Source organism: Oreochromis niloticus, linkage group LG12 (genome assembly GCF_001858045.2).
Source record: "Oreochromis niloticus isolate F11D_XX linkage group LG12, O_niloticus_UMD_NMBU, whole genome shotgun sequence".
Classification (NCBI taxonomy): Eukaryota; Metazoa; Chordata; class Actinopteri; order Cichliformes; family Cichlidae; genus Oreochromis; species Oreochromis niloticus.
In genome coordinates, this window is record NC_031977.2 from 37,934,631 (window position 1) to 37,954,711 (window position 20,081).

At 44.2% G+C, this 20,081-nt stretch overlaps 2 protein-coding genes and 1 long non-coding RNA gene across 3 annotated transcripts in view; 2 read left to right on the forward strand and 1 right to left on the reverse strand.

Annotated features, from left to right (window-relative positions):
- The first annotated feature begins 3,187 nt into the window (after positions 1-3,187).
- LOC100704017 (PR domain zinc finger protein 12) lies at positions 3,188-9,970 on the forward strand. Its single transcript, XM_019346954.2, has 6 exons — positions 3,188-3,796; positions 4,959-5,024; positions 5,114-5,238; positions 6,207-6,362; positions 8,298-8,412; positions 9,369-9,970. Exons 1-6 carry the CDS (start codon positions 3,550-3,552, stop codon positions 9,842-9,844), a joined length of 1,185 nt encoding a protein of 394 aa, XP_019202499.1. The 5' UTR covers positions 3,188-3,549; the 3' UTR covers positions 9,845-9,970.
- LOC112848324 (uncharacterized) lies at positions 7,533-15,683 on the reverse strand. The gene is made up of 2 exons (XR_003222414.1): positions 13,783-15,683; positions 7,533-8,373 (listed from the first exon to the last, which is right to left on the reverse strand). It is a non-coding gene; the product is annotated as an uncharacterized LOC112848324 (long non-coding RNA).
- The window catches only part of c5 (complement component 5), a 58,864-nt gene continuing 52,485 nt past the window's right edge, over positions 13,703-20,081 (forward strand). Inside the window, exons 1-3 of the mRNA XM_019346953.2 lie at positions 13,703-13,857; positions 15,691-15,886; positions 15,971-16,124. Coding sequence (XP_019202498.1) covers positions 13,790-13,857; positions 15,691-15,886; positions 15,971-16,124 — 418 coding nt within the window. The 5' untranslated portion in view covers positions 13,703-13,789. The remainder of the gene's footprint in view (positions 13,858-15,690; positions 15,887-15,970; positions 16,125-20,081) is intronic.

Sequence of the window (20,081 nt, forward strand, 5' to 3'; positions counted from 1 at the left end):
CTCACTTGTGGAATACCTCAGGGCTCTATTCTGGGCCCGGTCTTATTCTCCTTATACATGCTCCCATTAGGCTCCATTTTTCAGAAACACCAGATCTCCTATCACTCTTATGCAGACGATACACAGTTCTACCTCTCTCTAAAACCAGGTGCTGATAGTACACTGCAGAAAGTCTCAGAGTGTCTTAGCGACATACATTGCTGGATCTCTCTGAACCTTCTCAAACTAAATCATGACAAAACCGATATTATAATCTTCGGTAAGCAGGACTCTATTAGTCTGATAAGAAACAATTTGGGCCCATTATCAGCTAATGTACATCCCCATGTAAAAAATCTTGGTTTCATTTTTGATTCCACTCTCAAGCTGGACAAGCAAATAAATTCAGTTGTTCGTGGCAGTTTTTTTCCAACTCAGGAGCATTTCTAAACTCAAAAATATCCTGTCATCTAAAGACCTGGAAACTGTTATCCATGCTTTCATATCGTCACGTCTTGACTATTGTAACTCTCTCTATTTAGGCATTTGTCACTCAAGCCTGTCACGCCTGCAACTTGTTCAAAATGCAGCTGCAAGGCTCCTGACGGGTACCAGAAAGAGAGAGAACATTACTCCAGTACTCGCATCTCTACATTGGCTACCAGTTAAACATAGAATCGATTTTAAGGTTTTACTATTTGTTTTTAAAGCTCTCCATGGTTTGGCTCCAGGTCACATTTCAGATCTTCTTAGCCTGCACTTACCCACTCGATCTCTGCGCTCCTCCAGTCAGGTGGTTTTATCAGTTCCACGCTCCCAGCTCAAATCTAGAGGTGACAGGGCTTTCTCCATTGCCGCCCCGAGACTCTGGAATAGTCTTCCCCCCTTCATAAAACTCTCTTCATCCTTGGAAGTCTTTAAATCGAATCTCAAAACCTACTTATTTTCCAAGGCTTTCGGATCTCCTTGATATCCTTTTTTATTCTGTCTATTTGGTCTCTTATCTTATTGGATGGTGTCGTATGTGTATATACGTTCTGTTCACATATGTGTGCTTGTGTGTGAATGCGTACAGTTTTTGTATATGTATGTGCATATTTGCATGTACATTATGTGCTATATACTCTTACATGTCTTACAATTCTTTTTTAAAATGTTTTCTTTCTATTTTAATTCTTTTATTATATTATCCCTCTGTTCAGCACTTTGGCCGACACTTGATGTCTTTTAAATGTGCTATATAAATAAAGATGACTTGACTTGACTTGACTCATGTTTGAATTGTGCTCGCAGCGCTCTGCTGAACTTTGACCTCTTCTTAAAACCAGGTTGAAGGAGCGTGAGGCCAGAAGAATGAAATGTGTTAAAATTTGTCTTGAAACCTCGAAAACGGTGAAGAAATAAGGATCGAGGAGACGCTCTGCCTCAGCACCCCGGGTCACATGACCACGCGGAGCAGAAACATTTCTAAGCATCGGTTCGTCTTAGAAACGTAAGTGTGCAGCAGATGTACTCTATTACAACCTGAACACACCTGACAGAGCTCAAGTTACACTTTCTAACTTACAACAAACCTGAACCAGAACCTGAGCAGCGCCACGTGTGGAACACTGAAACACGCTGACACGTTGAGCCGAACTTGGACCGACCTCCGATTGGGGTGGTTCTGTGTGGTCATCTGTGAGAGGAGGGCGGAGACAACAGCCTCGGAAGATCACGGTTAACTCCATCTTTTATTTACAGTCTCACGCAGCAGGGCTCAGGTTCGTCTCCTGAAAACTGAATTTAACAGGTCAGAAAAATGATCACGACTGACCTCTGACAGCAGAGGAGGATGATGATGGTGGTGATGAAGAGGCTGGGGGAGGGGGGTGTCTCGCGCAGCTGAGCTCATTAACGCGCTTTTAAACGCGGATTATTTGCGGCTCCGTCTGCGCGCCGCATGAATACTAATGAGGCCGCAGCGCTGCTTAATCACGTTAGCGGAACAATATCAGTGCGCCATTTGTGCGCGTTCCCACCACCTCCTCCTCACCTCTCCTTTCACCTCCTCCCCGCCTCCCCCTCTTGTCTTCACGCGTGCCAGTCACCTGCCGCCCCCCGCCCCTGACTTCCCGCCTAAAGTGGATCCTGATTGGCCGTGAAGAGCGGGATAAAGGCGCGAGAACACCGGGCACGCTCACGGGCCTTTTTGTCGGAGAAGCTCATTAAAGCGTGTCCGTTTCAATACATGCGCGTCCCCGTCAGCAAAGCCCTGCTCTGCTCCGGGAGCGCGCGGCGTGAGAGAGCCGGGGCCGAGGCCGCCGGAGGAGTCCCGGAGCAGATTGATGCCAGACTTTATATTTACATTCAAATAAGCACAAATATTAACATCAGACACATACACACTTCATGACGCTGTGTGTGTGTGTGTGTGTGTGTGTGTGTATGTGTGTGTGAGGACAATAAATGTTTAAAAGCTCATAAATACAGATCAGAGTGAGCGAGAGAATCATAATCCTGTTGAGAGACAGCGGGAGGAGGAGGAGGTGATGAAGAAAGTAGCTGTTGTCCTCTAATCAGTTTTTCTGCTCTGTCACTCAGCCCCCCCAAACACACACACACACACACACACACACACACACACACACACATTCCTGCGCTTCATTTTCAAACCTGTTAAACAGAAAAAATCATGTTTGTGTTTGATTGAATGTCAAACACAAACATGACACATTTTACATTCATCTGCATTTATTGTGTCAGCTTGATTAAAATGATAACAATGTATCAATCATCAGTTTATCATCAGTAACAGTTTCTGAGCTGTGGGCGGGTCTCAGTCTGATTTTAGGATCATTTTTCTCATATTTGATTGATGGATTTGATTTTTTTAATCCTTTTTAGTCTCCGCCCAGTTTTGTGACGTGGTTGGGAACGCTGAAATATTTCCTGTTTTTGTTTTTAATGATCAGCTGTTTGAGAGCCTGCCCATGAGCCTGACCTGCGGGCTGAAATCAAACTACCAACCCTGCCTTCAGGCCGGAGCAGGTGAGCTCTGAAACACGCAGGAAGCTGACCTATGCATGCGTGAACACCTGCCCTGATCACACCTCTCCCGGCTGTGGGCTTGGACCTCCGCGGGGCCCCGGCCCAGTATAGGCCCTGCGCCGCTCCTCCCTCCCGGGGAGAGGCGGGGGTGGTGGTGGGGGGGCTGTTGTCATTAAGTCCCGGTGGAGTGTCGGTGTCACGAGCCGAGCTGTAAACGGAGCCAATAACAGCGCGTGCAGGATTCCCCCCTCCCTCTGTTAGAGGAGGAGAAGGAGGTGATGGAGCTCCATATAAAGACCCCCCCACACGGCCCGCGCCCGCTTTGCTCCTGCTCCTCTCAGGATTTTAACTTCACCTCTGACTGAGACACACAAGCTGCTCCTCTCTCCTCTCCTCTCCTCTCCTCTGCTCCTGTCTCCTCCTCGCTCCTCGGTCGGTGTTAAACAGGACTTTTTGACTCTGTTCTGGGTGTTTTTTATAAACTTTGTTCAGTGGGAGGACTCCTCCCTGACCCCGGCTCTCCTCTCGGCTCTCCCCGCCATGGGCTCCGTGCTCCCCGGCTCCTCTCTGGGCCTGAAGCCGGGCTTCAAGCCTCCGCTGTCCCTCGCGGACATCATCACCTCGGACATCCTGCACAGCTTCCTGTACGGCCGCTGGAGGCACGTGCTGGGCGAGCAGCAGCACCACCCGCACCAGCATCACCTGCAGCACGAGGACCGCACCGCCCCGAGCGCGAGCCCCAAGACCGCGTTCACCGCCGAGGTGCTCGCGCAGTCCTTCTCCGGAGGTCAGTGACAACAAGCATAATAACAATAATAACAATAATAATAATAATAATAATAATAATAATAATAATAATAATAAATGTCAGTGGTAACTTTATTGTCCCCAATGGCAAATTAATTAGCTGTATGTCCACACATCACACAACACAAAAAACAAAAAAACAAACACACAAAATATTATAATACTTATACTACTATAATACTGTTATTAATAATAACAACAACAATAATAATTGATCACATTTCTTCCTCTTTTTAAATCACATTTTAATCCGTCGGTTTTCCACAGTTTGATTTGTGTTTTTTTAATTTTTACCCTTTTTATTTATTCTCTATATTTACAAATATTTGTAAATATTTACACAAGTGTCGCCTAAATTTTAATTTTGGAGCCTAAAACGAAAAAGATAAAAATCTTTAATGAAACAGAAAAAAGATTTAATTTAACCTTTAAACTCGTATTTAAAATAAATCTGTCAAACTGTTTAAATATGAATTTAAAATATTGATTCTTGTTTGTTTGTTGCTAATTATCCTCATCAATAACTGATCAGATTTGATCAAATTCTTTGGATGATTTGTTAATGAACAAACAGCTGCTGACTGATGCTGCTGATCGGTAATCACGTCCGTGATCTCTCAAAGCGCGAGCCGCGGCCCGTTTCTCGCTGTCGCGCGCTCACTTCTTTTTCATTTTAATGTGATTTTATTGTGAAATTCGTTTCCGTTCTGGGTGAAGTTCGTTGGGGATAATTTAGGAGGAGCGGCCGGGCTTCGGGTGGATGCTCCGGGTCAACTCTCCGACGGACGTGTCGCGTTTTCCCGTGACAGCGGCCTCAGCTTTCATCTTCACGCCGTTACTCCCGCTTTTCTCTCCCCGCGCGCTCCTTCTGCTCTCCGGTATAATGTCCCGGGGATTTTACTGATTGTAGACGTGTTCTCGGGAACATTTCCTGCTGCTTCCATCACTTATTCATCTTTCGGGGACTTTTTCATCCATAAACCGGCAGAAAAATGCGCTCCGAGCGTTTCCGACGCAGTTTAAAATGTGTTTAAAAAGTTCGAAGCAGCTCTGTCATTTCTATTTTCATTTTTGAATTCCAGTTGTAGAAGCAGGAGTGACACATGTTGACATGAATATCTGCACGCTGTGTTTGTGTCCAGAGGTGCAGAAGCTGTCCAGTCTGGTTTTACCCAGTGAGGTGATCATCGCTCAGAGCTCAGTCCCAGGTAAGCTGACCTGTAAACCTCTGCGGGTTTGCTGGTCTCTCTGTAAAGACCTACTCACACCCTCTCTTTACTGTTTTCTGTGGTCCCAGGAGAAGGTCTGGGCATTTTCTCTAAAACCTGGATCAAAGCGGGGACAGAGATGGGTCCTTTCACCGGACGCCTGGTCTCACCTGAACACATCGACCTGTACAAGAACAACAACCTGATGTGGGAGGTGAGGCGACATTCACGGACAGACTGCTCTGTTCCAGCTCTCATGTTTTGGTGTCTTTCTTTTTTCTTGGATTTTTTTTAGAGCAGCTTTGTATGATTCATAATGAAAAATAACCCTTCTTTATCCTCTACTGCAAAGCAGCTGTTTGTGCTCCTTAAAAATAAGTAAGTAAATAAAAAAAAAAAAACAGTCTTTGTTAGAGGAAGGTTTTAGGTTCAGTGTTGCCCCCATGTGGAGTTCCTCAAGGCTTAATTCTGGGTCCGAGTCTTTTCTCCCTTTAACTGAGAAATCTGCCGACTTACTATCAGCTATCACACTAACTCATTCAATTTTAACACTCTACTTAATTAGTCACCTACTAGTAACAAGCTTCCCGCTAACTCTACAGCCAGTCAACTTTTAAAACTCACAGCGAACAAGTGGCTAGCTGAATGCTAACATACTTGCTAAATAAATACCTGAAGGCTAACTCAATGCTAACCATCAAGTCTTCTGGCTTATTTCCAGTGTTAACTAGCTGCTGGCTGTACCTTTACAGACAAACCTCAGTATTAAAGTTTGCCGGTTAACTAAGAAGTTTAGGGACTTGATTTTAGCATACTAGCTAGCTCACACCTAACTAACAAGTTAATTGTTACCTAGCCAGCTAATTGGTTTATCAACAACATGCTTTACTATTAACGATCCAACTACTTGCAACAAGTTACATGGCTAATCTAACTTACAAACTTATATGCTGATTCTTAGCTTGCAATCAAAATAACTGAACCAACAGATTAGCATGATGATAACTAACTGTTAACTGATCCTCATATGCAGTACCGCCATATTTCCACTGGTTAGCATGTCAAAAAGCTTGGTTATTATCTGTGTATGAGGTCTTTGAAATAACCACCTAGTGAGAACACTAAACTAATGACTTTAGCTGGAAATGGTGTTTACTTTCTTCTTCCTGTCTTCCTCCTCAGGTGTTTAATGAGGACGGCACAGTCAGGTATTTTATCGATGCGAGTCAGGAGGACCAGAGGAGCTGGATGACGTACATCAAGTGTGCGAGGAACGAGCAGGAGCAGAACCTCGAGGTGGTCCAGATCGGCAGCAGCATCTTCTACAAGGCGGTGGAGGTTAGTGAAACTCTGTCATTTTCTAACTTCTCAGGTATCATTGCTTCCACCTGCAGTGTGACATCATGTGACCCAGGTAAATGTACACCTGCATTCACGGTGAGATGTTGGTGGTTTGGAGGCTGAGGTTCTTGATGGGTCAGGGATCTTTTCCTCCTAATGTCTGCTCAGAAGTATTTATCTTTACCTTTATCAAACCGCCTGCTGGAACAACAAAGGAATAAATAAAGGAAGACGTCCATGTTTAAGTGAAGAAACCTAACATCACTGTACACCTCTACAGACTCTACACGCCTCTTAACTTACACCATAAACGTGCACACAAAGGTCACCGAAGCAGCACAGCAACAACCAAAACAGTCAAACCAGCAGTGGAATCGACCCGGATACCAACCACCAACGTTTACCTGGAAACTCCCCGCTCACACCTGAGAGGCTCCGACTGGGAACACCTGGTGTTCACGAGGCAACCACAAATACAGGTGTACCTTACCTGACCACGACCTCTCTGGCTCACTTGATTGTTCCATGTGGTTCCCTCTAATGTCCATATGAGCGCTGACTTCATTAAAGTCATCAGCCTTCATCCTCTGCTGCAGTCGGAGGTAAACTGGGCTCAGGTCTGTGGCGCCCTCTGCTGGCAGGATAAAAAGGTTTGACTTACTGCAGTTAAAGTACCAAAGTCTCACAGTAAAAATACTTTGTTACTTCAGGTGACAATGGACCATGAAAGCTGCCCGGCTGATAACCTTCACAAAGACAGTTATTGTCACTGTCACACGTTCTCTGAAATATTAAAATCTGCAAAGATTAACACGACAAACATGCACTAGATTCATTCATGCAATCATTCCTGGCTGTGGATATCTACAACCACACTGCAATTATTTCACCCTGAATACCTGCAAATCCTCTGCAGAGGAAATAACACAGTCTGAAAAGCTCAGTGTCAACCGCATATGTTTAATTTGTGTAACATACTGGGACATTTATAATTAGAGCTGTCTGTTATATTTAGTTCAGTACTGAGATTGTGATTCTGCAGTAACGTCACATAGAGAAGATGAGAAATGCCTGCAGACGTGTTACAGAAGCAACACAGAGCAAAGTCGATGAATAACTTTCATTACTGATCAACGTGAAGAAGAGAAATAAGGAAAAACTCAAATATTGCAGAATGAAAATGAAGTTTTATTATCTGTTCGTGGATATTCTGACAAGTTTAATGAGAGACGCCTCGCCTTCAGATTTGTCCAAACCGACACACGAGAGCGCCGCCTGAGCATCTGATCTGTTTTTAAAAAGTCTCACATTCATTTGTCAAAATGAGACGAAAGACGATGAACGAAGTGTGACTGAGAGTGTTGTTACGCAGTGTTCACATTAATGTTCAGACTAAGAATAATTTTACATCATTATCAGAGTAAAATGGGTTTTTTGTCCATGAACAAATGTTTTAAAGGCTTCACTCAAGTTTGTTTGATCGTTAAACTGAAGAGGAGGTCAGCCGCTGGCACAGGAGGGTGGTGGTCATTCCACCCTCCAGATCCACGTGAAGGAAACACGGGAAGCGTCAGCGTGCTGCCGTCATCTGTTCTCTAAAATAAATCCTTGAGCGATGAAGCTTGGCCTGATTTCAGGTGCCGTTCTTCGACCCGGCTCCTCCAGCTGTCTGAGCGTAACCCTCCACTCCGGCGGCTCTGGATGCTCGAAGGTTAAACACATGCAGCTGAAATTTAAACGGATTTGAACTGAGAAAAAGAAAAACAGAAATTCTGAAAATGTTTCAGAATTTATGACAAGTTTGAAAGAAAGAATCAAATTTTTACAATAAAACAATAATACTGTGATAATGAAACGCAGTAATGTTGCTACGATAAAGTAAACGCTGATTCAAGTATTTATTGTTCTTCCTCTTTTCTCTTCCCTCCTCAGACCATCCCTCCCGACCAGGAGCTGCTCGTCTGGTACGGAAACTCTCACAACACATTCCTGGGAATTCCTGGAATTCCTGGAGGAGAGGACGAACAGAGCAAGAAGACCAAGAGCGGTAATCATTATTGATTATTGATCAGTGAGGTCATTCATAAATCTGCTCAGTTAGCCAAACATCCAGCAAAAACCCTGAAAACAGCAGCAAAAATATTGTTTCATTGATATTTTATTAAATCTGTGTTGGAGTCATTGAAAGGGCCTTAATCCATCACACTGTTATCATTATTATCATTATCATTATTATTGTTATTATTATTACACATGAAGTTCTGCTAGATATAAAATATTATTTTGGAAAATAAAAATTACTATTATTATGAATGTGTGTGAAAAACAATGTAGATTTAATTTATCTTTAACCAGTTTGGAATAACAATCATTTAAAAAGTAAATGTATATTTTATATTTGGTTTTATTAAAAGTATGTGTGTGTGTGTGTGTGTGTGTGTATTGTAATGTATAATATAAGTACATCATTGTAATACTGCAGTTAAAGTACACATTAGTATAAAAGTGTACACATTTAAAAGTTGTAGTAATAATAATAATAAAATAAAATTAAAAATTAAATGCATATATGTTCAACTATATTATTGTTGGATTGCTATTCATAGAACTAATAATCATTATTATAGGAAATATAAATAAGATATATACATATGTATACATATATATATATATATATATATATATATATATATGTATACATATGTATACATATATATATATATATATGTATATGTATATATGTATGTATATTTATATAGTTCCATACATATTTCATGTTATTATTATTATTATTATCAGAGAGGTGCTGTTGGGGCAGAAGCTTGACAGTGACAGTGGGAAGGAAACACTCCCTCCAGCAGAACCTTACAACATAAACGGCTCTGAGGCGACTGTTGTGATTTGGTGCTGTTTAAATAAAGTTGAATTGAATTGAAAGGTTCCTCTCCACAGGTGAGAGGGTGGTCCCAGAGTTCAGTCTGAAGCTCTTCTTCTTCTCTGCAGATGATTTCCACACCTGTGAAGGCTCCACCTCCACGACCTCCACCTCTTCTACCAGTCTGGGGCGCATGCGATGTGTTATCTGCCACCGCGGCTTCAACTCTCGCAGCAACCTTCGCTCACACATGCGCATCCACACCCTGGACAAGCCGTTCGTCTGCCGCTTCTGCAACCGTCGCTTCAGCCAGTCGTCCACGCTGAGGAACCACGTCCGACTGCACACCGGAGAGCGCCCTTACAAGTGCCATGTCTGCCAGTCGGCGTACTCGCAGCTGGCTGGTTTGCGAGCGCACCAGAAGAGCGCCAGGCACCGCCCCACGGGGGACAGCGCCGCCCCAGGAGGAGGTGTAGTGGTGGTGGGAGGAGGAGGAGGCGGGGTGCACTCTACGCACTCACCGCCTCCTCCTCACCCTCCCCAGCTGACCGCCGTGCCTCACCCAGCGTCGCTGGTTCACCACATACCCACCATGGTGCTGTGATGGGGCGACGGCGAGAGGAGACGAGCTGAAATAACTGACGTGCATACGGACACGTTTCAGGCTGGAAATAGGACAGGAACCTGCTCACGTCTCATCAACCAATCACAGAGAGATGTTTCCAACCAACCACCAGAGGGCGCCATCGTCTTCTGCAGAAACAGCAACAATAAGAAAAGGCAAAGCTCCGTCATTAAACTCACCTCTGGCAACAAACAAATGACCTCCAAACATCCAGCAGCTCCATCACCCAACCCGGGGCACTTCCTGTGGGGGGGCGCTGTTACGTGCATGGAAACGAGTTTTATCCGACATATGACCCTCCGCCCCCGTACCCCACCCACTGGGACAGTTTGTTCTGAACGTGCTGCTTCATGAAGATGCATGCTCCTGTTGCATGACGAGTCGTGTTCGGTCCTTCACGTACGTTTGAATCTGTGTCTGTGAGCTTACGTGTGCCGTGCTTTGGTCTGCATGCTCCAGCTTCTCTGTTAAAGGATGGCATGTGTGTGAAAACAAGAAGAAGATGCTACAGCCTCCAAGTCTTTCAGCACTCAGACTTCTTCAGAGGACAACACTGAGTTTCTGGTAGACAGCCCACCTGGTCAGTTTGTCCAGGTGTGGTCACAGTGAAAAGAAAGTAAACAACATATCTGCTGCTTAGCTGATTTCAAAATGATTTAAATCTGATGAACAACAACACAGTCTGTGAAAACCTAAGTCCACCCTTTGTTTGGAAGGAAGGGTTACTAGAGAAAGCCTCTTCTCAGTTTAGGTTTCCAAACCAAACCAACACATCGTAACAAATGTCAGTACTGTGGCTCGCTGAATGGACCATGAACTCCTCTGTATGCCAAAGTATTCACATGTGAGGCCGTCTGTCTCACAGCTAAAGCTTGGACCAAACCGGCTTGTCAATAGGACAATGATTACAAGCACAGCAGGAAACCTGCAGCAGAGCGGCTGGAAAAGACAAGAATGGATCTGCTGCAGTGGTCCAGTCAAAGTCCAGACCTCAGAGAGCTGTGCATGAATGAATGCTGGTTTTACTTACCGCTGAAGCGTGGGGTGGACTCAGTTTTTCACAGGACTGCATGTTGTGCCTGAATACTAATTCTGTACTAATCTGTTAGTTTGTACCATGTTGAGTTGATTATAAAATAACTCTTTGTGACTACATTCATCTATTATCAGAGCAACTTTATTGACACTTTAGCCTTGTTATGCAGCAGTAGCCACCATGCTAGCACTTTAGCTTACACGTTATGTATTTAATTAAAAAAAGCTCAAATGAAAATTTAAAATGTAGAGTATCATTTTACTTTCACTCTAAAAGTTTTAGTTTTAAACATTTTTAGCTTAAATGGTAGCCTAACATACCGTGGTAGTGACAGGTAGTTTCATACAAATGTATTAGCTTGCCAAGACAAATTAGCGGGCTAATGAATATATTTGTTTTGTTTTGTTTGTGCTTTGACATTTGGTGCAGCATTAGCTGCATGCTAACATGTTAGCTACAAACACATTACTGACCAACAAATCAGTCTGCTAAAAAGTCATTAAATCCCTCTGAAGAAGTTCAACAATTATTAAAGGAGTCTGAAATTTAGCATGTTTTACTGTTTTTTCATCATTAATGCTGATAATGTTTTCGCTTTGATGCTAACTAATTAGCAGGCTTAAACAGGCTAACAGATATGTTTAGTAGAAAAAAAAGAAAACTGTAATTTTATCTCTGCACGATTTTGAGGCCTGAGGCCTGATTTGTGTATATGATGCTCAGAATGATGACAACAGACACAAATAACTGACTGAGCCTGTTAACTGACAGCTAGCTGTCAGACTTTTTTTGCTGCTGTGTAAATTAGCATCGTACTGTCAAAGATAAGAATGTGAATATAAACATGAGATGTGCTTTATGCCCAGAACATAATTCTATTGTCACTTTATCTCTGTATATGTATATGTAGAAGGTCATATATGGCACATGTATTGGTAATGAAGTATGTTGACTTCTAAAAGGGACACTGTATTTGAGCCTATATACTCTTAATAAAGTGTTACTGTATCTCATCTTCACCCAACAGTCGCCTCAGGACAACTGTAAGCTAAGCTAAGGTAAAGACTCTGCAATAATACAGAGAAAACCCAAAAACCCAACAATCTGATAACCTCCAGTGAGGAAGCACTTGGCGACACACACACACACACACACAAAATGGCATCAACTGGGAATTTCGTGTCTTGCCCAAGACTGGAGCAGCCGGATCGAACCACCAACGTCCGATAAGTAGATGACCTGATTGACCTCCTGAGCTACAGCTCTTTCAAGAACGTTTGAGATGAAGGGAAGGTTGGAGGCCGACACAGAGGGCTGTTTTAACAAGGAAAAGGTCAGACACTGCATGAAGTTTGTTTACTGACAATTACAAAGTGGTCAGTTACACTGATGGTTTTTGATTATTTCCTCTTTTCACTGCTAGAGATTTTGTGTTTGAATTTCCTTAAAATAATTTTTTTGTTGTCTTTAATGAAACTGCTGTTGTGTTTTATCAAAACCCTTAAAATGGGTTGAAGGTGGGATTACATCAGCTCTGAGCAGGTTGTTGTTTGCAGTGAAGGACAGGCTGACAGATGAGGTCAGACAGGAGTCTCTGTGGACTCTGATGTTTGCAGACGACACTGTAGTGAGAGTGGGGAGCAGGTGGAGAGCTGGTGGTGAACATGCAAGAAACAGACGTAGAAAGGTGGAGGAGTTTAAATACCTGAGGTCCAAATAGAGGTGAAGATGACAGTGCAGACAGGGTGGAGTGGGTGGAGACTAGTGTTTGTGAAGGAGGACAGGCTGAGTGTTGGTGTGACACAGGAGGATGCTGGGATAGGAGGAGCCGGAGGAAGGACCAGTTCCCTGTGCAGCATAGTTTAGCTGGTGGGCATGTACTGGAGTCAGGACGTGTCTGTGTTCATCTGGACGTTTCAGTGGGAGAAACGTTTCATCATCATCAGGTGACTTCTTCAGTCTCAGCTGACTGCAGGTTTCAACCTTATAAACAGGACACTGACTGAAACTAGCAGCACTGACAACAGTGGACTGTGAGGTCAGCAAACACATCACTGTGTTTAGTGACGTGTGGAGCGAGGACCCAAACGCAGCCTAACCGTAGCCCGGCTGGAGCAAACAGTCATAATGGAAGCAAACTGAACTCAGTGCACATGAGACGAGGCCCAGACATGACTGAGCTGAGGGAGAGACAGATACGAGCAGAGCAGAGAAACAATACACAACATCTCAAACTTCATTCCAGAAATAACTAACAGTTCCTCGCAAACACAAACCTGGGACAGCGACAGTCTGTGAGGGACCCGCAACCCAAACCAGGTACAAAAAGTAGGACTGTAGAAGATGTTCATCGAGGGTCAGTGTTTCTCCTGGTTTAGATGGATTCTGATGGTGGTGCAGCACCTGGTGGTGCAGATGCTCCTCAGAGACAGAAAGGCCTCGAACCACCAGGAGACCCAGATCTGGTCTCACAGCACAGTCTCAGCCTTCAGACGCTGTTTGCTCTGGTTGCTTTGAAGACAGCGCCCTCTAGTGGACGCTAACAACACCTCACTCAGTTGGTCTGTTTTATTAAAATTCTCCAAAATGACCTTTGATCGTGTTTTCTGGAGGAGACCAGCCGGCAGCAGACAGGTGAATGCCTGCGTTCTGATAACCTGAGAGTCACCAGTGTTAGGTAAGACCCAAAAACCCCTGCTGAGTAAACTCACCTTTGTTACACACACTCAGCTCTGCATACAAACAAACAGAGGAGCTTCCACCTTGGTTGTGTTTCACTGACGACCCCCAGCTGTTTGCCAATAGCCGAGTAAATGAATAACTAATCAAATCCAGCTGTGTCGCTCAGTTCTCTGCAGAGCTCAGTGTGTTTCTTACTCACCTTCAGGATGAAGGTGTGTGTCCTCCTCGTGTGTGTGTGGCTTCTCTGCTGGAGGTCGGAGGCTCAGTCCAGCTCGTAAGTCTGTTTGAACTTTTTTACTTGTTAATGAATGTTTTATTACCCTGCAGCCTCATATTTACTGCTGCAGCTGTTTGGGCTTAAACAGCTGTGTTCATGTTCAGCTGCAGGGTGTGCAGAAGAAACAAAAGGTCAGAACAACTTATTTGACGCCCAAGCACAAAGAAGCTTGTAGCGTCCTGCATTTCCTCGTTCAGGCCGGCAGAGAGTCAGCGTGGTCCTCGTTAGTCCTGTTTACCGTCCACCAGGTCACCAGTGGATACGTGAGGGTTAAGGTTAGGTTGAATTTCCCCACATGCTAAACACGCCCAGCTTTCCAAACTAGATGATTTTACCTCTCAAACCAAATCTCATAGATCCATTTTGACCTTCCAGATTTCCAAACAGGTGAAAATTCCGTATAAATGTGATCCTATTCCAAACAGGTTGGTGGAAACCTGTGGATGTTAGGAGGTGAACAGCCACAGAATCAATAACCTCTATAAACAGGGACAAGGTTTTTGTGCAAGAAGCTTTTGTTGACCAATCACATTTGACCGGGTGAGTCATACACCTCCAGGAGAGCGTTAACCAACCCAAACACCCCCCTGCTCAAGGGTCACGTTTCAGTACAGGTGCAGAGCAGTCGGGGCTCTTTTTGCAACCAGCATTTTAAATTTGCAGCTGCAACAAAGTTTGCAGAGTCTTTCAATATAAAGCGCTGTTGTGAGTTGGCACCACGTGATAAAACTGAAATCTTCACACCGAGCTCTGATTTTACAGCAGGCTGAAATAAACCAAAATTACATCCAGTTGACTTTTAAGACCCCGAAATAAGAAGGTGGAAAAAACTACTAAAGGTTTATTTCACCCTTTGAAGACACCTTTGAACTCTTTGGGAACTTCCTGGACATTGAGAGCATTGAACTTGTGGGGATGTGTGTGGGGGGGAAACAGCTCGTAGCTTGCATGAAGTGTTAGTCTGTGAAGGTTCTCAGTCATCCAGGTCATCGTAGTCCAAGGAGCTCGGAAAGAAAAGCGTCTGGACGTCTTTAAGTTTGTTGAAGATGTTTCACCCGAGAAGCTTCTTCAGCTCTAAGGTTAAATGGTGGAGAGTCCCAGATTAGACTATCCTCTACATAATCACAGGAGCCAAGGAGTGATTATGGAGGTCTCCATCTTCTAAAGAGAAGACAGATGGTTTGAAAGAGGAGTGAAAGAAGCATCTATGTCCACTGTGAACGGCCATCTTTGAACAGAGGCGGGGCTTATGACACCAACTGTCTGCCACCTATAATCCAGACGCCTTAACGCCCACTCACATCCTGGGCCTTCTGACCTCAGTTAGTCACATGATAGGGCGGGGCCAGGTTTCACAATGAGTTCACCCGAAACCCTGGCTGATTGTGAGCTACACCCGTTTTTACACCTTGGCTCATATGATTAGGTAGAGGATCATTAGGGGGTCCATTGACCCTCTTGGTGGGGACACTCCCACAGGGCTTAAATCTGGGACTCTCCACCATGTGACCCTAGAACTGAAGAAGCTTCTCGGATTAAATGTCTTCAAGGAAACTTAAAGAAGTCCCAACGCTTTTCTTTCCGAGCTGCTTAGACCATGGAGCGCTAGCTTTGAGTTGTTTCTGACTCATTGAAATAACAGCAGAATATTCACTGAGCTTAAATATGCTTTTTAAAAATGTAATTCCTTAAATTTAAATTTGATACGAGTCTGGACAAACGTTCACAGACTGTATGTGGTGGTGATATGTGCAAGTATCAACAGTGTAAGCCGCTCTAGATGAACATGACAAACTAATAACAACATAAATAAAACGTCTCCTCTCTCAGGTATCTGATAACGGCGCCTCTATCGCTCCGCCTGGACGCCGTGGAGACCGTGGTGGTGCAGCTGTTTGGTTTTACAGGTGAAGTCACCGTCTACGTGTTCCTGAAGACGTCGATGGCTCCGAATCACCGGGTTCTGGCTCGGGAGGTCGTGACCCTCAATGCACAAAATAACCACCAGGCTGACGCCAAAGTCCGGGTGAGACAAGACACCAGCAGGCTAACACCTGCAGTTTACGTGAAGGCATCTGAAATACTTATGATGTCACTTCCTTTTTTACAGCTGTACCCAAACCAGCTGGACAAGAGTGCGACTCATGTGATTCTCCATGTGCAGTCAGACGTGATCAATCAGCACCAGTCTGTGCCCATCAGTCGCACCAATGGCTTCCTGTTCATCCAAACCGACAAACCGCTGTACACGCCGCGTCAGAGTGGTGAGAGAAGTTTGTCCCAGTTCAGACTCCAGCCTTCTCCTCATTAATCTTGTGTTTTATAATCCATCTTTACACTCAGCTAGTCAGGTGGTCGTCGTGTAGTCATGAAGGCAGACTGGTTTGGGGGTCTGAGGATAGAGGGTGTGGCCTGTTGAGGCTGCTCAAACTGCAGAAGAAGTTCATGGTGTTTCTCATAGAAAGGCGCCACGGTACAAAGATCATCGCAGTTTGTTGCATAAGGGACTATATAGCCGCAGACCAATCACGGTACCCGTGCTGACCCGTGTTCAGCCCTGAAAGTACCAACGATGGGCACGAGAGCTTCAGAACTGGAACACAAATCGCAAATTATACAGCTCCAAATCACAACAGCAGTCACCTCAAGGCGCTTTATACTGTAAGGTAGACCCTACAATGATACATACAGAGAAAAACCCAACAATCATATGACCCCCTATGAGCAGTGTTGGGACTAACGCGTTATTAAGTAACGCGTTACAGTAACGACGTTATTATTGTGGTAACGAGCACGGTAACTAGTTATTATGCCAAAACCAGGAACGCGTTACTCGTTACTGGGATTTAGATAGGCTCGTTACTCGTTACTTCGTGTGGTGGATATCACGGAGCTTCCACAGATTCAATAACATTAGCAAGTGGTGGAAGCCAGCAGGTGGATGAAGGAAAAGGGAGGCAAGAGGAGAGACCCGAAGCGGCCGCCGGTCCGAGCTTCAGGTGAACTGAACTTCAGGTAAGAAGTTATGACCTGCAGTCTATCTGAGTCAGATATAAACCAAGTTTAGGTGGAGTTTATTTTCGGTATGCTGACATTTTCGTACTGCGTGCTAGCTAGCATGACGGAGTTTCTATACAGCTGGGTGGGTGCTATGTTACTGATGTTGAACTTTATTTTGTTCATACGGTTAATTATTAGAGTTGCCAACCGTCCCCTAAAAAACAGAATCGTCTGGTATTCAGAGAAAATATTACGCGTTTCGTACTGAGGTGAAAAGGAACACAGTTTGTCCCGTAATTCAGCTACAATGAAAAAGACACAAAGCTGAAGCTGCACAGCTGCCTCTTCTTCTCTCATTCTCTCCCGTTTCTACTTCAATCACGAAACTGATCAATGATCAGCTGATCAGCTTTTCTCTCTTGTTTGTTTATCGCCCACTTTGCGCCAGAAAGAGGAAACCAGCGGATGTCGCGTTAAACAACAGCAGCACGTTTAAGCTTGATCAGCTGTTGTTAGAATTTATTTAATATTAATTTCTAGTATCAGCTGATGTTTGCTGGAGCCACAGCTGTAAAGCTGCTGGTCATGATATCGGTTTGGTTATCTGGTGAGAGGGAAACATGCAGATGAAACCAGGAGATGTCCTTACTGAATCATCAGAGCTGAACAGGTGATGGAGAAACAGGTTTACCTTTTAGGTGACATGAATGAGTTGAAGGGAAGTTATGAACTGTTTCTGAGAGACAAATAACACCAGGATCCTTTTCTAAGTAGCTGACAGCTGGTAACTGTGCAGGGGCGGGTCTAGCAAAGTTATGCCAGGGGGCCAGGTAGGGCATTAACAGGGAAAGGGGGGCACAAGGAAATAGTTTTCTTTATTATTCTCATTTAAAATGTCTCGCTTTTAAAAAAATAATTATCTGAGTCTTACAACAAACGAATGATAGATTGATACATATATACCATCAGAACAGTGTACATCACTGTCACAACAGTGTTTGTTTTCATTCAAAGGCTTTATGATTTTTCCTATAATGGTGGGCCGGTCTCTAGTCAAAATGCCCGGGACGATTTTTTTGTCCCAGTCCAGCCCTGTATGCAGCTCATCTGCAGTCTGGTGTTACCTACATCTTCCTATTCAGAAGGCAGAATTTCCGAGTTCTGAGTACAATCAAAAGCACCACGACTGCAGTTTTTGTGTTGGACGTAAAAAGCAGGCTTGAATCATGGCGGTGGTCAACGACGGTCCAGGCGTGGGATTTCTCTCGTGGAAATGTGCACATTATTTTTTCCTTTCTATTGGTAGGTGGCACAGTGCACTTGTGGCAAGTAAGCAAGCTAGAAGACTGGCAGTCTGGCTGGGTATCCAGTTACAGAAGCAACACATTAACAAGAGAATTCTGAGTAAAACCAAAGTTACTTTCCCGAGTAACTAGTTACTCTGAAAGTAACGAGTAACTTGAAGTAACTGAGTTACTTTTTTAGAGAAGTAACTAGTAATGTAACTAAGTTACTAATTTAAAGTAACTTACCCAACACTGCCTATGAGCAAGCACTTTGGCGACAGTGAGAAGGAAAAACTTCACCCGGAGGGGCGGGGCCATCTGCTGCGACCGGTTGGGGTGAGAGAAGGAAGACAGGATACAGACATGCTGCTCTGCCTCCCATTCTACTTTTAAATACTCTAGGAACAACAAGTAGGCCTGCAGTGTGAGAGCGAAGTGCTCTAATAGGGTGATATGGTACTACAAGGTCATTAAGATAAGATGGGGCCTGATTATTTAAGACCTTGTATGTGAGGAGCAGGATTTTGAATTCTGGATTTAACAGGAAGCCAATGAAGGGAAGCCAAAACAGGAGAAATCTGCTCTCTCTTTCTAGTCCCTGTCAGGACTCTTGCTGCAGCATTTTGGATTAACTGAAGGCTTTTCAGGGAGTTTTCAGGACATCCTGATAATAATGAACCAGGTGAAGGTGAAAAAGATCAAATAGTACTCGGTGTGTTGAACTTTTTTCCTTATTCGTCCAGATTAAAGAAGAAAGAAGCAGATTTTACAGACAGCTGTGTTAGTGCTGTGTGTGATCAGCAGCATTATGAGCTCATTGTCGGTATCATCAGGAATACAAAGACACAGATACACCACTTAAATGTTTTTATGATGGAGGGACGTACCATCTAAGGTGATGTTTCTAAAATGTCCTTCTTAATTTTGGGAGCTTCAGGCGTGGCTGGACTGGAACCATCAGCTGCTGATTTGGAGATGTCTGTTTAAGAGAACAGAGACATAACTTCAATCTGAATTCCAGCTGCATGTTAACCACTGTATCACTGTACCTGTATCATAGCAAATTACAGTTCAATGCCCAATGTGTAAAAGAGTTCATATACCTGGAGGTCCAGTCGGGGACTGCTCCCTCCAGAGTCTGTGTGCTGTTGGGGTCTTTGGGTAGCATCTAAAAATCATCTGTCAGATTTTAAGGTGCTGAAAAAATATATTTAAATATAATATAAAACATAATAAAATATATTTAAATTCACTTTCAACATGATCTGTACACAAACACAACAAACTATTGGACACGCTCAATCATCCAGGTAAGTAAATACCAAACACATCAAATTCAGCAGGGAGGATATGAAAAGTGGCAGGTTAGCCTTCTTAGACTGTGAGATTTCCATCAGTAATGGGGGACATCTAAAAGCTGACGTGTACCGTAAACCTACGCATACGGATCAGTATCTAAGGTTTGACTCTCATCATCCACCGGAGCACAAACTGGGTGTCATCAGGACGCTACAACACAGAGCGAACACCATCCCCACTGACACAGCAGCCAGGGAGGCAGAAGAACAGCACATCAAGAAGGCCCTGAGTAAATGTGGTTATCCCAGCTGGACTTTTGTCAAAGCTGGGAAGGCTCCTAAAGAAAGCTCCAGCCGATCCAGGAGAGAAGGACAACCGCTGCCTAAGGTAAAACCTGTAGTGATCCCGTATGTGTCAGGAGTATCGGAGCAGTTGAGACGCATTTTTTCTAAACACCGGGTCTCTGTGGCTTTTAAACCCCAAAACACGCTGCGCCAAAACCTGGTCCACCCCAAGGATCGGGTCCCCCGACACAAACAGAGTAACATAGTGTACGCTGTTAAGTGCCAGGAGGATTGCCAGGATTTATACATCGGGGAAACCAAACAACCTCTAGCGAAGTGGATGGCACAACAC

Bases quoted from the DNA above. Each gene is read 5' to 3' on its own strand.
- LOC100704017 (XM_019346954.2), top strand. From the start codon at position 3,550: ATGGGCTCCGTGCTCCCCGGCTCCTCTCTGGGCCTGAAGCCGGGCTTC. The intron at 3,797-4,958 runs GTCAGTGACAAC...GTTTGTGTCCAG, and splicing joins CGCGCAGTCCTTCTCCGGAG to AGGTGCAGAAGCTGTCCAGT. The intron at 5,239-6,206 runs GTGAGGCGACAT...CTTCCTCCTCAG, and splicing joins ACAACAACCTGATGTGGGAG to GTGTTTAATGAGGACGGCAC.